Here is a 15340-nt window from a genome sequence, read left to right as displayed (position 1 = left end):
AGTTGGCAAGAATTTGTCTTCTGCCTTACTCTTGTTTTCATGTTCAGGAGGATTTTAAGTTTATGTAAAAATTGAGCATGGGGTGCTGGAAGCAATACAAGGTTTAAATACATACTTTGCAATCTGCTGGCCCTGGTTCAACCCCAGAACAGGATACCCATATTACCAGGGAAGACTTGGATATCTCTAGCACCACGGGGTGTGACTTTAGAGGTCCCCCACAGTTTCTTCCAGGGTGACTCAGTAAGCTCTGGCATCATAGTACCTGAGCAGCACCACATCCTCAGAAACTTGCATTGAACCACCGACCCTGTTTGCAGAAAAACTCGGGGTAGAGATTCTGGTGCTACTGAGCATAATATGAAGTTTTCCCTCAAAATAATTGAGCATAAAATAAGAAACATCAACCCAGTTTTCTCTGCTGTTAATATCTTGTATAAGTGTAGTACATGAACCAATAGTCATACCTTATTATTTAGAGCATAATTGATATTAGACTTAATTCTTTTCATTGTACATGCTACAATTTTGATAAATACATGTTACGCATGCATAATTACAGCATCACACAGAATAGGTATACTATCCTAAAAATCCTGTGCTCTATTATTCCTCCCTTTCTAGCCCTATTCTATCCCCAGAGTTTTGTAACTCCTGATCATTCTATTGTCTTCATAGTTTTGTCTTAGCCTGTAGGGTTTTACTTGTATGTATAAAATAGAAAACAATTTTGGCTGTGGTGGTTTTGTAGAGGAATCACAAAGGAGATTTTAAAAGTTACTATAACATACACTCAGTTATAGTATGGAAGTTATACTATTACACCAAAATAGATGCTTCCATTTAAATTTTATTCATCTAACAAATTGGTAGCATATTATGGGCCGATTAGTATTTTAAAGTTAATGATGATAATAATCAGACAAACACGGTCTGTGCCCTCAAGAATCAAACATCAAAATTGAGGTATAAAGATAAAAAAAAGAAATCAGGAGCCAGACAGTACAAGGGGTTAAGACACGTGTCTGGCATGCAGCTGACCTGGGTTCGATCCCTGTCATTTCATGGTCCCCAGAGCACTCCCAAATATGGCCCTGGGGGCCACCAGGCACTCAAAGGGAGGCTGGTAATCCCCAAGCAGTACTGCATGCTCAGGTGCCAGCACTGAACCATAGGTCATTCAGCTGAGAATCACGGAGGACAGATTCCTCTGAGTAATGCTCACAAGACTTTTCCTCCCCCTCCCACTCTTGATCCACCCCCTCGCCACCACCCCCACCCCACCCCTGTCCAAAAGAGCAAAAATCAAACTAAAAGCAAAGCAAAATACTTAAGTGGATGAAGGTAACAAAACAAAATATATTGATAGAAAACAGGTGACAAGTGGGAACTGGGGTGAGGAAAAGCTTCTCTGTGAAGATGAGGCTATAGGAGCTGAGAATTAAGAGATAAGCAGCAATCCGTGCCAGAGAAAAACATTCCAGACAGGAAACTGCAAAGAGAGTGGCCTAGAGATAGGAAAAACCTTGAACTAATTGAAGCAAGCAAGCAAACCAATATGACTGCAGGGGAGTAAACAAAGGAGAGGAGGAGGCTGAGACTGGAGAGGCAGGGCGGTAGCAGACAAGGCAGATCAAATAGCCTAGAAGGCCCCAGTGAGGAAGGAGTTTCAACAATTTTAAAAAATTTTATTTATTTAATTTTGGTTTGGTGCCACACCAGATGGTCTTCAGGGCCTACCCGTCGCTCTGCTTTCAGGGATCACTTCTGGCAGGCTTGGTTGGGGACCATATGAGGTTTTGGTGATTGAACCTGTGTTGGCTGTACACAAGGCAAACGCTCTACCCACTGTACTATCCATTCTAAAACTGAAGTTTCAACAATTTATAAATGGAAAGTCTGGAGAATTTTAAGCATAAAAGTCATATGCCATGACTCATGTTTTTAAAAGATCACTCAATATCTGCAGAGTATCCTAGGAAACACCTTTATAATAAATACTAACACTAATACACTGAAGAACATTGAAGGTGCCCATCAATATAATGCAAATGCTACAAAGTAAAAGATGGCATTTTTCACATTCAAGTTATTTCACCATTATGTATATTTGTCCTTACCTACCTCATAATATTAAAAAATACATTTTGAAATATTAAATTAATATTATTTTTAACATTAAAAATAATTATAAAGGTAGATGTATATGTTTTGAAGGACTTCCATAGCATGTTAACTTTATTAGGGTATTAGGGCATCCAGAGTCAATTGATTAAAAAGAAAAATCAGGTCCAAAGGAAATTATAAATGAAGACATTATAAGCATTTTTTCTTTCCACTGTATTTTTTTTTCTTTTTTTCTTTTTCCTTTTTGGGTTATCCCCAGCAATGCTCAGGGACTACTTTTGGCTCTCCACTCAGGAATTACTACTGGCGGTACTGGGGGGAACATACCGTATGCCAGGGATCAAACCCGGGTTTACCACATGCAAGGCAAATGCCTTCCCCACTATACTATCACTCCAGCCCTTTAGTCTTTTACCTTCAGCTTTGGAAAACTATATTAAGCCTAAAATTACAACTTGCATTTAAAAAATATATATAACCAAGAAAAGGTTTGGTCCAGCAGATAAAACTGAAAAAACAAAACACTATTAGACACTTGTGGATGTGTGGTGGAAATGAACCAATCACAATCTGATTAGGTGTTTTTCTGCTGCTACAAGCTCAGCTCCAGGGGACCAGACTCCCCGCCCAGTGAATGATTTTTCTTTCTTAGTTTAAAACAGAATTGAAGGGATAAATGATTTCCACTGTCTGTCTCTATGGCAACTAGTTCCCTAATTCACCTCTTAGATGGCAATTATACCTATTCACTGAATAACTTTCAGTCCCTACTTTTATGATGATAAAAAATGACTTCATGAAAAATAATATAAATAATAGGTGAGCTTTTCCCCAAGCACATGTAAAGTGCAGTTTTAAGTGGCATGTTCACTTATGATATCAAGGTGATACTTTTTCTTTTCCAACTGCAGGATGTGTACCCAAATTTCTTTCTTCTGGTTGCTTTGTCAATAATATAATATTATTATTTTCTCTCTTAAAATTTTTGTACTCGATTATTAAAATTGAATTCACTATATCTAGGTAAATACATGTGTGTGAATATATAGAAAAACATAAACAAAATAAAATATTATTTATTTAATAAACTTATTTTTAAAAAATTATCAATATTTATATAATGCTATAATGTTAGATATATAAATGCAATTTAAGTATGAATTTTTGTGGCCAGAGTTTTTCATAAAACATATTATGGATTGTTCTCCATCACTGAATTTTCTTCTAATACATGAATAAAATGCGGCCAACCCAGGTTACATGACCGACCTAGGTTTGTTTCCTCCTCCCCACTTGGAGAGCCCAACAAGCTACCGAGAGTATCCTGCCCGCACGGCAGAGCCTGGCAAGCTACCCGTGGCATATTCGATATGACAAAAACAGTAACAAGTCTCACAATGAAGACGCTACTACTCAAGCAAATCGATAAACAACAGGATAACAGTGTTACAAGTGCTACATGAGTAAAGTGACTTCAAAGCTGTCCATGATATGATTTTACTGTATTTTATATATTTCTCCATATTGAAAACATTCAACACAAATACATATAATATATATTTCACCATTGGCTTAGACTAAACCTTGAACAGAAATATATAAAGAGAGAGAAAGGAAGAGAAAGAGAAGAAAAGGACCTGCCATAGAGCCAGTTTGCGGCTGGGGGTTGGAAGGAGGGAAACTGGGGACATTAGTGTTGGAAAATGTACATTGGTGAAAGAACTGGTGTTGGAACACTCTTGACTGAAACCTAATCATGAACAACTTTATAACTGTGTATCTCATGATGATTTAATAACAATTTAAAAATTATATTGCCAAATCTCCCAAAAAATATATCAAGAGAGAGAGTGCAAAGGTTGGAGTGCCCCCTTACTTGCAGATGCCCCAAGTTTAATCCCAAGCACTTCATGCCTCCCTCCCACCCCTCAGGACCATCAGAGTGATCCTGGTGGCCTCCAAATACTGCAGACCCAAGCACTAGAGGGCCTGGCACTGAACTGTGAAGCTAGTACTGTCAGGTCACGGATCACTGGGATTAAACCCTGGAACTCTTGGGAGCACCCCCTCCCTACCAAACAAAAACTACAATAAAAACTACACCAATTATTTCTCACTATATGGATGAAAGAGTGTCCACTTCCTTTCATTCTTTATCTAAGGTACGATTTTTAAGTGCCATTTTGGAAAGTGGATCACACTTTGTTTTTATTAAGAACTCATTTTAATATAGAATATCTTCTAACATTTTCATTATTTTTTCAGAACAGATACACTGCCTGTTCACTCCCCAAGCAAAGATTATTAGCTGTCTTCTAAATTCTCCCCATATTCCTGATTAATGGTAGATAGCATTTTTCATTGCAAATGTAACCCTTTAAAATAATGATAGTTCTCATTCCTCTTTGCAGCTAAGTGCAACTGTGTTAATTCCATGCAGACAGAATATAAGCAAAAGTTATCTATGCAATTTCAGAGAAATGTCTTTAAAGTGAAAAGATGTGTTCTCTTTTTATCATCATCCCTGATGTTTGCAAAGCAAGTATTATAGTTGAAGTTTGGGAAGCCACTTTGAATCACACACAATGTTTTGGGAGACTAGAAAGCTAGGTGGAGCCTGGATTCTGAAACACTTTACAAAGCTTCATCCTGGATAACTGATCTCCATATTTTTATATGAAAGAATAAAATAATTCTGCTTTAGACCATGAGTGTTGTAAATTGTTTCATGAAGTTTAACTTAATACTGATGAATATAAGATTTTTTTCTTATATTTTTCTTATGGCAGCCGAAGACCTCTGGAACCCAGTCACAGCCATGCTCAAGGTCCCTCTCCACACATTCAGACAAGCCTCACACATGAAGGAACTGGCAGAGGAACCCAGTTGTGTGAGGCCCTGGGCTAAGGCCTGCTTGGATCAGGACGAGGCATCCTCTGCCCAGATACCCCTTTTTCCAGTAGCTAGATGGTCACACCCAAAAAATACCCCTTTTTCCAGTAGCTAGATGGTCACACCCAGAATCTGCCCCCGCAGCCGTGTAATCCCATCAACGGCCAACATCCAGAGACTATAAAACCAAGCTCCCAGAAGCCGCAGCGGTGAAGACATCTTATAGTCTGGTTCTCCCTCTTGGAGAACCTGGCAAGCTACCAAGGGTTTCCTGCCCACGTGAGAGAGTCTGACAAACTCTCCGTGGTGTATTCATATTCCAAAACCAGTAACAATGATGAGTCTCATTCCCCTGACCCTGAAAGAGCCTCCAATGCAGCACTGTTGGGAAGGACGAGTAAAGAGAGGCTTCTAAAATCTCAGGGCTAGGACAAATGGAGATGTTACTGAGACCTCTCTAGAAAATCGACGATCAACGGGATGATGATGATGATGATGATGATGATGATGATGATGATGATGATGATGATGATGATGATTTTTCTTACAATTTTGAATTCTGTTTTAAAAGTATTTATACTTTTCCTAGGATATATGTTGTATATTTTTCCTTGTTATTTGCTCCTCAATTCATAATGGAGTTGGGAGAATCACAAATATAGCTCTACTTGGGGCCAGAGTTATAATACAGTGAGAACTTATGTGCATTATTTTACAACCTAAGCAGTAGTTCAGTATTTTCTAAAGTGAAGATTCTCTATTTGCAATATTTAAAGCCTGGTTCAAATCACAGCTCCAGAGGTTTCTACTGAGACTAAGGGGAAGTTGAATTGGCTAGCTCTTCCAAACATCCTAAATCCAGGTTTCAAAGGCAATCACACTGTACTATATTATTCATTACAATTCCACAACAGAATCCTGTGATACGATGTCTTTCTCATACACATACACACACACACACACACACACACACACACACACAGAAATCTAGAGACATTTCTCACCAGATCATAAGCAGCCAGCATCTTTTTCTGCACATCTGGAATTGTTCCCACGGGTTCCAGATAAGGAAAGTTGTCTTTCATCACAAGAGACACTGAGGGAGTATTGTCACTAGTGATGAGCCGAGAGGACAAGGTCAACAGGCACTGTTTCAGACTGGCAATTGGAGGAAGTCCACATAGCTCCTTGATAGACACTATGGCATTCTGTAGGAAAGAAAACATATAAATGCATCATTAACCTCATGTCACATCACCTACATCATTTCTAGGCTTGCATAAAAGTACTAAAACATTTATTAAATTATATGCTTATAAGGTGGAGTGAAGAACTGAAAGTAAAAAGGGGTCAAATGGACAGAGGTGGAGAGATTTTGGTCGTGGGTGATGAACATCTGTGGTAACATGGTCTTAAGAGGTACAAAATAATACTCCATAACACTCATCATGTAAACCAATGTTATTTCAATAAAAATAAACATACACTCTTAAATACATAAATATTTTGGAGTAAATTGGACTATAGTCAATCAACATATAGAGTGAATTCCATGTTACGCTCAGCATTTTCAATGTTTAGCAACTGCCACACAGTAAAGTTGATTGTACTCAGGGCTACAATCACTGCATTTCAGTGCAGAGTACTGGAATACACACACAAATTAGCACTAACCAATCATGAATATCTTATTTGATTTGTGTCATGATGATCATAAGAATATATTAGTGTTAGAGATTGGAGTGCATTTCATTTGGGCTTTTGGCTCGAAGTAGCAGGCTGTTATTATTCGCCTCCTTTCATCTATCTTCCAAATTCCCTTACCATCCCATCAGAAATGTACCTGACCAGCATATATACTGAGGCATAAATGTAGATATATACTTACCCATATTAAAAGACTTTTAAAACCTCATTTCAAATAGGAATTATCACGACTTCACATTTTATGAGTAGTGCGCAAAAGTTAAATCATTGTTTCTTACAGATTATAAAACTGTGATAGTGTTCATTTATCTAATGGGTAGCCTCCAAATAATCTAATCTAAAAAACTCTATCTTTAGAGAATATACATTTCCAGTATTAGAATAAGTACCACAATGTGTTACAAAGAAATCTTTATCCAGCTTTCTTGAAAAGTATTTTAAATGCAATAATGTAAAGGGTATATATCACAAATTATCTAGAAATGTATAAAATCTACTTCCATATAAAGTTGGGAACAGAATGAATTAATCATAACTAATCTAGTATAGTGATGTACAATGATAGAATTATATCAAAAAATTAGGTTAAAATTACAATATTGAAAACTTTTTCAAAAGAAAATAGTGGCTAAGGCAAATATCTCAAGTTAAATGATTGCAATGTAAGTATCTATATGTAAATCTGGTACCATAGTCTCCCTATAATTTTGGCTACTTAAAATTAATTTTAAACATATTGCAGAATTCTTTTTACAAATATGTAAAAAATCTTTACCAAGTATGGGTTTGGGATTCAGCACCACATGACTAAAACCATGAGTGATAACAGGTGTTTATCAAAGGCAATTGTGAATAGCCCCACGTTGCTTTTTGACGGCAATATTAGAAAAATTAATTAAACGCCTCATGCTTGCTTTTTATCCTCAAAGTGGGTAATTTGGGGCCAGGATTACTATTAAATTGTGAGCTAGAGGAGCAAGTAGAGTTCTGTGAAAAAAAATCCTTAAAAAAATACGTTGGGGCCGGAGCAATAGCACAGCTGGTAGGGCGTTTGCCTTGCACGCGGCCGACCTGGGTTCGATCCCCGGCATCCCATATGGTTCCCCAAGCACCGCCAGGAGTAATTCCTGAGTGCAAAGCCAGGAATAACCCCTGAGCATCGCTGGGTGTGACCCAAGAAGCAAAAAATATATATATACGTTTACCTTTTTCTTTTTTTTTAGCTTTTGGGTCACACCCGGCGATGCTCAGGAGCTACTCCTGGTTTTGCACTCAGGAATCACGCCTGTCGGGGTACTGGGAATCAAACCCATGTCGGCGGCGTGCAAGGCAAACATCCTACCTGCTGTGCTATTGCTCCAGCCCCAAGTTTGCATCTTGATTCAAGCTTGATTTTTCTCTCTCTCTCTCTCCCTTTCTCCCTCCCTCTCTCTCTCTCTCTCTCTCTCTCTCTCTCTCCCTCCCTCCCTCCCTCTCTCTCTCTCTCTCTCTCTCTCTCTCTCTCTCTCTCTCTCTCTCTCTCTCTCTCTTTTTTGGCTCTGCACTCAGGAATTACCCCTGGTGGTCCTCAGGGAACAGGGAACCATATGGGATGCTGGGAATTGAACCCAGGTCGGCCACATGCAAGGCAAATGCCCTACCTGCTGTGCTATCAGGGAACAGGGAACCATATGGGATGCTGGGAATTGAACCCTGGTCGGCCACATGCAAGGCAAATGCCCTACCCGCTGTGCTATCTCTCCAGCCCGGTTCTCTCTCTTGAGAAGAACAAGCTGCAAGCAGAGACAGAGACAAACAAGAGAATAACACTCATCTCACTTGTCTGTGTCTCTTTGCTTTCAGCTTGCTTTTTCATGTCTGTGTTCTCCCTTGAGCACATATATCTATGTCTCTTTCCTTGCTTTTTTGCTTGTTTGTTCTTTAAAGTTGTTGTTTTCTCTTAAATACATATTCCTTTCCTTCTCCCCCATATCCACAATAAAGTTTTGTTCAATAAAAACTACCTTGCTTCACAAAAAAATAATAGCTAAATATTCTAATTTTTCTTCCATAGACCATTGCTGCTTCTACCAAACAGCATCTCTAAGCAGATTGTAGGAACTGCATAATTCTTACTGTTCTATTGTCTCTCATAAATATTAGTTTACAATAGATTTATTAAATATACTGTATGAAAAAGTTGGCATCCATCTCTGATTATAAGTATTAATGAAGAGAAAGAAACAATTGAATTTTTACATGGAAAACCAAGCAATTATATATATTCATTCACTGAATTTACATACAGATCCTGTGAAATATTACTGTTCATTACCCTATAAAAATAACTGATATATGAAATTTTTGTTTCAAAACCACATGAATATAATTGCATGGCATGAGATTTGGGCCACACCTGGCAGTGCACAGGGATTACTCCTGATTCTATGCTCAAATATCACTCCTGGCAGTGCTCAGAAGACCATATGCATAGCTGGATATCAAACAGAGTCAGTTGCATGCAAGGAAGGCACCTTATCCCTGTAGTATATCCCCAACCTGGGAATAGAATTTTATCCAAAGTACAAACTCTTTGTACTAAGTCACATTTCTAAGAGAAGATTAAATAGTATGCACAAGTTCAAATGCTCAATCATTTGTTAAGGTTTGTTTGCTTTTGTGGGAGTAATTTATTATTTTTGTGTGTGTGTTTTTTTGTTTTTTTGCTTTTTGGGTCACACCCAGAAATGCACAGGGGTCACTCCTGGCTCATGCTCTCAGGAATCACCCCTGGCGGTGCTCAGAGGACCGTATGGGATGCTGGGATTTAAACCCGGGTTGGCTGCATGCAAGGCAAATGCCCTACCCGCTGTGCTATCACTCCAGCCCAAATTTATTATTGTTAAAATTTTAAACAACAAAAAAATTATTGGTAGTACATTTGTTTTCTATAATTTCAAGTTTCTTTCCATGGCTATATCTGCAAATATTTTATGCATGTATCTATACTTATAATTAGTATGCATGTACTATATATTATTTTATATGTTACACATACATAGAAATTTTCATATTCTTTTCATAGTGTTTTATATGCACATCCTCATCTATTAATCTGGTTTATGTATTTGGGATATTTAATAGATAGATAGTATTTTGGCACACCCTAAATTAGCTCCATTCAAACTTATAAATAGCATTATGAATAATTTATTTATATATAACATTAATAATTAGAAACAAAATGTATATCTTATTGCAGGAAATACTGAATTTAATTCAGCAGTTATTAGGTTCATACAACCCAACTAATTATTTTTTAAGTAATCAGATCATTCATTAGTAAAACATGATATTCACCAATGAGAGGAATAGGAGAAAGCAGGAAGAGAGAAGCAAAGTATCTGAGATTTTCTTACCTGCATATTTTCTCTCATATCTATGGCTTCTCGTAAGGGATGAACAGCTATTTTAAAAATATCGTCTATGGTTTTAAGACCAATGTTCCTGAGCATTGTATATTCCCGCACTTTCTTCCCCATTCTTACTGAAAGGCTGCGCTTCTGTGCTTTCCCTCCACCACTTCGATTGGTTATTGCTATATGGACAAAAAGGGTAACATGCTCCATGATGTCACCCACAAAGGAGCGGAGGGGAACATGCCGATATCCAGGCTGCAAGCATTCAAATGGTATAGTATATTGTCCTATGAACTCATCCCCAATATAGTCATCATCCAGAACGACAAAACGAATCATGGCCAGTTCAGGTAGGTTCACTTGAAACTCAAACGTCTCATCAAAAATGGGGTTATCACTATTTTGTTGCACCGTTTTAGTTCTTTGTTCTGAACAGTCTGCAGGTATCCCATGTATCTCAATGCAAACATAAGGATCTATAACATCACCTTTGGCACAAGCTCCTTTGGGCTTTGGAAAATTCTGACCACTGATGATCTTGATATGAAGAGCTAGAGGAGACACCCCAGGTACAATGCCCTTTGTATTGGCACTGAAGTAAGAAACTTCATCCCGCATGATAGATGGCCTTAGAACATAACCACACCCTCCATTCTGAAGAAACCAGCCTGTGTGAAGGTCCATCATTGGGCCCGGAGTCTGGAAATTCATGGCCACCATTTGACAGCCGCAGTTCCAAAAGTCTTGTGGATTCAAGTTACTGGAGTCAATCCTCATGGCACTTGGATAAATTCTTGATAAGAACTTCTTATTATAATTTACAAAATCCTCTGGGTATTCATTTGCAATACGACTGGCCTCTGTTTCACTAAATGAACACATTTCCCAGTAGTTTTGGCTTTTCATAGACACTTCGAAGTCTCTATATTGAACAGATTTACAGATTGACACCATATCAGAGAGCTCCTTACACAACCAGATTTGTTTCTGCTCACCATTGTAATCTGCTGACATCCTCCGAGACATTTCAGCTTCTTCATCTTCATCTGTTACTTCTCCTTCTAAAACATCTGCATCGGGCGGCAATTTCTTTCCCTTCACAATGATCATTCTTTTTAGTTTTTCTGGCGATGGAAGATAGGATTCTGATGACAAAGGTGCTTCAGTATAGAGTTTATCACCAAAGACCATTTTCATCTGTTGAACCATTATCTTCTGCTGTGGTAGGGAGCAGTGATTCCCCAAGCAGAGAATGAGGGGGTACTCAGAAGCAACAAAGGCAAATTTGTTTACCACCTCAATGACGCTTCGAAAGGAAAGGTGTGTTGTCACATTATTTCGGTTGCAAACAATAGGTTCATTGTCTGAACCATCACTTACATCAAGTTCAATGCTTCGGCAGCCCATTTTTAAAGCTCTAACATACCCATTAATATCGGCTGGACCCCTGAATTGGTCTTCGATGAGATAAGTGTTGTGAGAAGCATTTATATAATAGTGAGATAATGGCTGGGTCATATCTTGGGCAACCTTTTTCTGCTCAGGATCAAAAATGTCACATTCTGGTGACAATAAATACTGGGTAAAGCCATCAATTGCAAGAAATCCTTTCTGACGTCCCTCTTCAGAAAGTTCGTATCTCCGAATTATGTCCAAGCACATATCCTCAGTAATATGGGTAACTCCCTGCTCAGCTTCTAAAAAGAGCATGAGATCATTGGCATCCAAATATTCTTTGTTTTTCGATATCTGTACTAGTAAGAAGTACACTTCTGGCCTGGTGCAAAGTTCACAAAAAGCTTCACAAAATTCTTCTTCTGTCACTCGGGTAGTAAGTTTTTCCTTGCTCTTTTGGATTTCTTTAAACTTCAACCTGATTTTGGATTCCTTTAGCGTAGGGTTGAGTTGTTTTATTAACTCTACAGAGGTGTCCTCCAGCATAATCCCATTGCCATCAATGTCTGCTGCTTCAAACACCGTTTTCAACCACATGTACCTTGGTGTGTTCTGGTTGTCCTCCATAAAATCGAGGGGTTGCTTACTTCGGGAAACCAGGTACCGTAACCCCGAGACCCAGATGTTTGCTACATCTGCTGAATTGGCAACTAGGTCCAGAGACTCATAGTTCTCCCCATGGAGTATGGAAAAGGCACAGTCCTCACAAATCTGATCAGCAAGGCCGTTATTCCTAAATGTTTCCGTGTTCTTCCCCAGTCTGATCTCTTTTATGGCAGAAATGTCAAGCTTTGCTTTCTCCAGATCTTTCTTAGAAGGTTCCCAGCGAAGAGCTTGCAGATCTGTGTCCAGAGTGAAAAAACGGTTGTAAATACGAGAGTTTGGACGCACTTTCTTTAGTTCACAGCCTGCTTGCATGAAGCTAATACAGTCACTTGCACTGCTAATTTTCTTTTCCGAGGGCATGCTACTAAAAGACACAGTTTTCTTTCTTCCACCACACTTTTGGTTTGAAGGATCCTGTAAAAGAAATTGAAAAATATTTCATTCATTTAGAAAACAAATTCAGTAATACCCTGCATTCCCCAGACTCCATTTAAACACACTATTATTACTTGGACAACAGACAGCTCAAAAATTGATCTTTTGGCTATTTCAGAAAAAAAAATTATTACAGGGCAGACGGATGTGGCACAAGTGGCACATGTCTTGTGTGTGAAAGGTCCTGGAGTTAAATGCCCAACACCTCAAGGCTCACTGACCTCCTCTCCAGCAAAATGGGCCCTTAGAGTTCCCAGCAGTGCTGAGCCCAAACAATGCCCAGTGTGACCACACAAAAATCAATAAATAAAATAAATTTTAAAATTAATTGTGAATAAAATTGCTATGATTACATTTGAGGGGAAACAATTATTTTTCAAATGCTTGTCAGTTTTTGAAATAAATGAAATATTCTCTAGAAATCAATCTATTGATGAAAGCAGATTTTATAGCACACATTTAACTAGTAGTGCCTTGTCAACCTAGCTCAAATCCTTATAAATATGTGAAAGAAATAAAATTTTTTCTTTCCTTATTTACACTTTTCAATGCTTTAAGAAAAAAGTTATTAAAATTTATTTAAAAGCAAGATTTTTACCTTAACATACTTTAATCACAGAAGGTTTTTAGTATTACTTGAGGAAAATTACCTACTTCCTTTACCTATCTTAAATAATAAAAGTATCTTGAAAATCAGATTGAGAGCTTAAAGCTTTTCAGTTAACAGAATTTTCAGATGTAGTAAAGAATTTTAATTAACACGAGGTGGATTCATACCTGCACCTCAGCACAAAGCTTCTAGAAGCCACAACTTAGAACCAAACAGAAATATGAATGACTACACTCATTTTTAAGGTTTTTCCAATGTAAACTAACGAGCAGAGTTGTTTGCTATAAAATTTTCTAGGAAAACTTAAAATTTTCCAGTTCTATAACCCTTAATTTATTTATACTGACCACCTGATCAATGCCACTTAAACCTGATTTGCTTATTCATTCCAGTTAAACTAAAGATGTGACTTGAGCATGCACCCAACTAATACCATAAATTCAGATCATTTTCACAGGAAAAAAATTCCTAAAAATTCTCTATGGCATGTTTATACTGCCCATTTCACAAGCCTATTAAATGTAGTAGCAGCATCTAAAGAGCAAAAAACATTGTTCTTAGGCCAAAAATAACTTATCTCAAGTAGTGCTTATTCTACTCACTAGATATATAACATCAGGAAAACATTTTGTCTCTCCTAATTATAGTATCTGTTTTAAAGGAAATTAAAATAGAAATTCAAGGAATTTATAAAGCTTATATGTAGTTATATGTAGTAGCTGAGACTCATATAATAATACACATAAATATTCATTGTAAGCAGGAATGATGTAAGGTTATTCTGAAGGAAGAAGAACATTGCCTTATTCACTGGTCTCTGTTGGACTGTCAGTGGACACCGAACACAATTTTGGGGATAATGAAGAAATTAATATATATATATATATATATAACCTCTGAGATATTTAAGAAAAATTTGTATAAAAACTGAAAATGTTAAAAAATTGTCACTGAAAATTATAGCCAGCTAAGTGATCTTAGCTGTCCTCCTCATGGCATTCTTGGCAAAGTAGAATCCCTTCTCCAGGGCCTCACTTAATTGAAGTTTGCCTGCAAGAGTCTCCGTGTTCTATGATTAGGGAAAAGGCAGGATGATATTATTCAACTGACTAAAACGTTGCCTGTCAAAAGGAAATCAAATTTTCTTTCATTACAAGATACATATCTATGTACATAGATATAAATGTACAAAGATATAATTTTATGTGCAAAGATATAAATTGATCAATACATATATATGTATACATATATATAATCTTCAAGTGAGAAAGATATAAATTAATCAATTTAGATTAAATAATATTGTTTCTCAGTGCCCTGACATTAAAGATCATAGCTACTGCTTTTACTGCTTTTTCATGGAGTTGTTACTTTTAATTGTCACATAGTAGTCAGTTTCCTTATCCTTAAATTAAAAAATAAAAACAAAAAACTAATAATTTTCAGCTGCTTATACACAGATATACTGTTAGAACACATTGAAATTCGTCACAATCCACATGTTCAGAATACCTAATGCTGTGTGTGTTTTTCTAGGAAGGCAGATTCATAATGGCATTGCTGAAATAGGATTAATCTCCCTAGTAAAATTAAGAGGGAACGTGTGAATTGTGATGGCAAATTAGACTGTGACTCAGCTGTGAAAGCTACCATTTGACTGGCCTTTTAAGTTAATGAGAGCTTTCACATTAATTATTTTTATAAAAGCAGATTATGTTCCAAATAGGATTACTGTCAACAAAGTTATAAAACCCCTAAGGCCTCTTGAAAAATCTTAAATGATAAATTAGGTTTCCTCTGAATGCATGAGTATTGGTCTTATGTCATAAATGGAGTTTTACACAAACCTTCAAGTCTAACATTCTTCAATTGATTTGACCCATGTTTATTAAAAACAATAAAGTCAAAAGATATTTCTCTCTTGTTGTGCTATTGAAATCTCCTTCAATTAATATGTTCTCTCCTAGTAAGTTAAATCAAGATAAGTGTCAAGATAAGTGTTTAATGTTTGCCCCACAAAAGAACTCTCTTGCCATATAATGCTTGTAACTCACTTTGAACAAGAAATTTACAGCATGAAAATAAAACTTATGTCAGAATGCCTTAAAAT

General features: G+C 37.1%; 1 protein-coding gene across 1 annotated transcript in view; it reads right to left on the bottom strand.

Moving 5' to 3' along the window:
• PLCL1 (phospholipase C like 1 (inactive)) overlaps positions 1 to 15340 on the bottom strand; it is a 363413-nt gene that overhangs the window by 78918 nt on the left and 269155 nt on the right. Inside the window, exons 2-3 of the mRNA XM_004601252.2 lie at positions 10125 to 12599; positions 6024 to 6227 (exon numbers count right to left, since the gene is read on the bottom strand). Of these exons, the coding sequence (XP_004601309.2) occupies positions 6024 to 6227; positions 10125 to 12599 (2679 nt within the window). The remainder of the gene's footprint in view (positions 1 to 6023; positions 6228 to 10124; positions 12600 to 15340) is intronic.

The sequence above is a fragment of the Sorex araneus genome, chromosome X (genome assembly GCF_027595985.1).
Source record: "Sorex araneus isolate mSorAra2 chromosome X, mSorAra2.pri, whole genome shotgun sequence".
Classification (NCBI taxonomy): Eukaryota; Metazoa; Chordata; class Mammalia; order Eulipotyphla; family Soricidae; genus Sorex; species Sorex araneus.
This window is presented reverse-complemented; position numbering and strand designations above follow the sequence as displayed.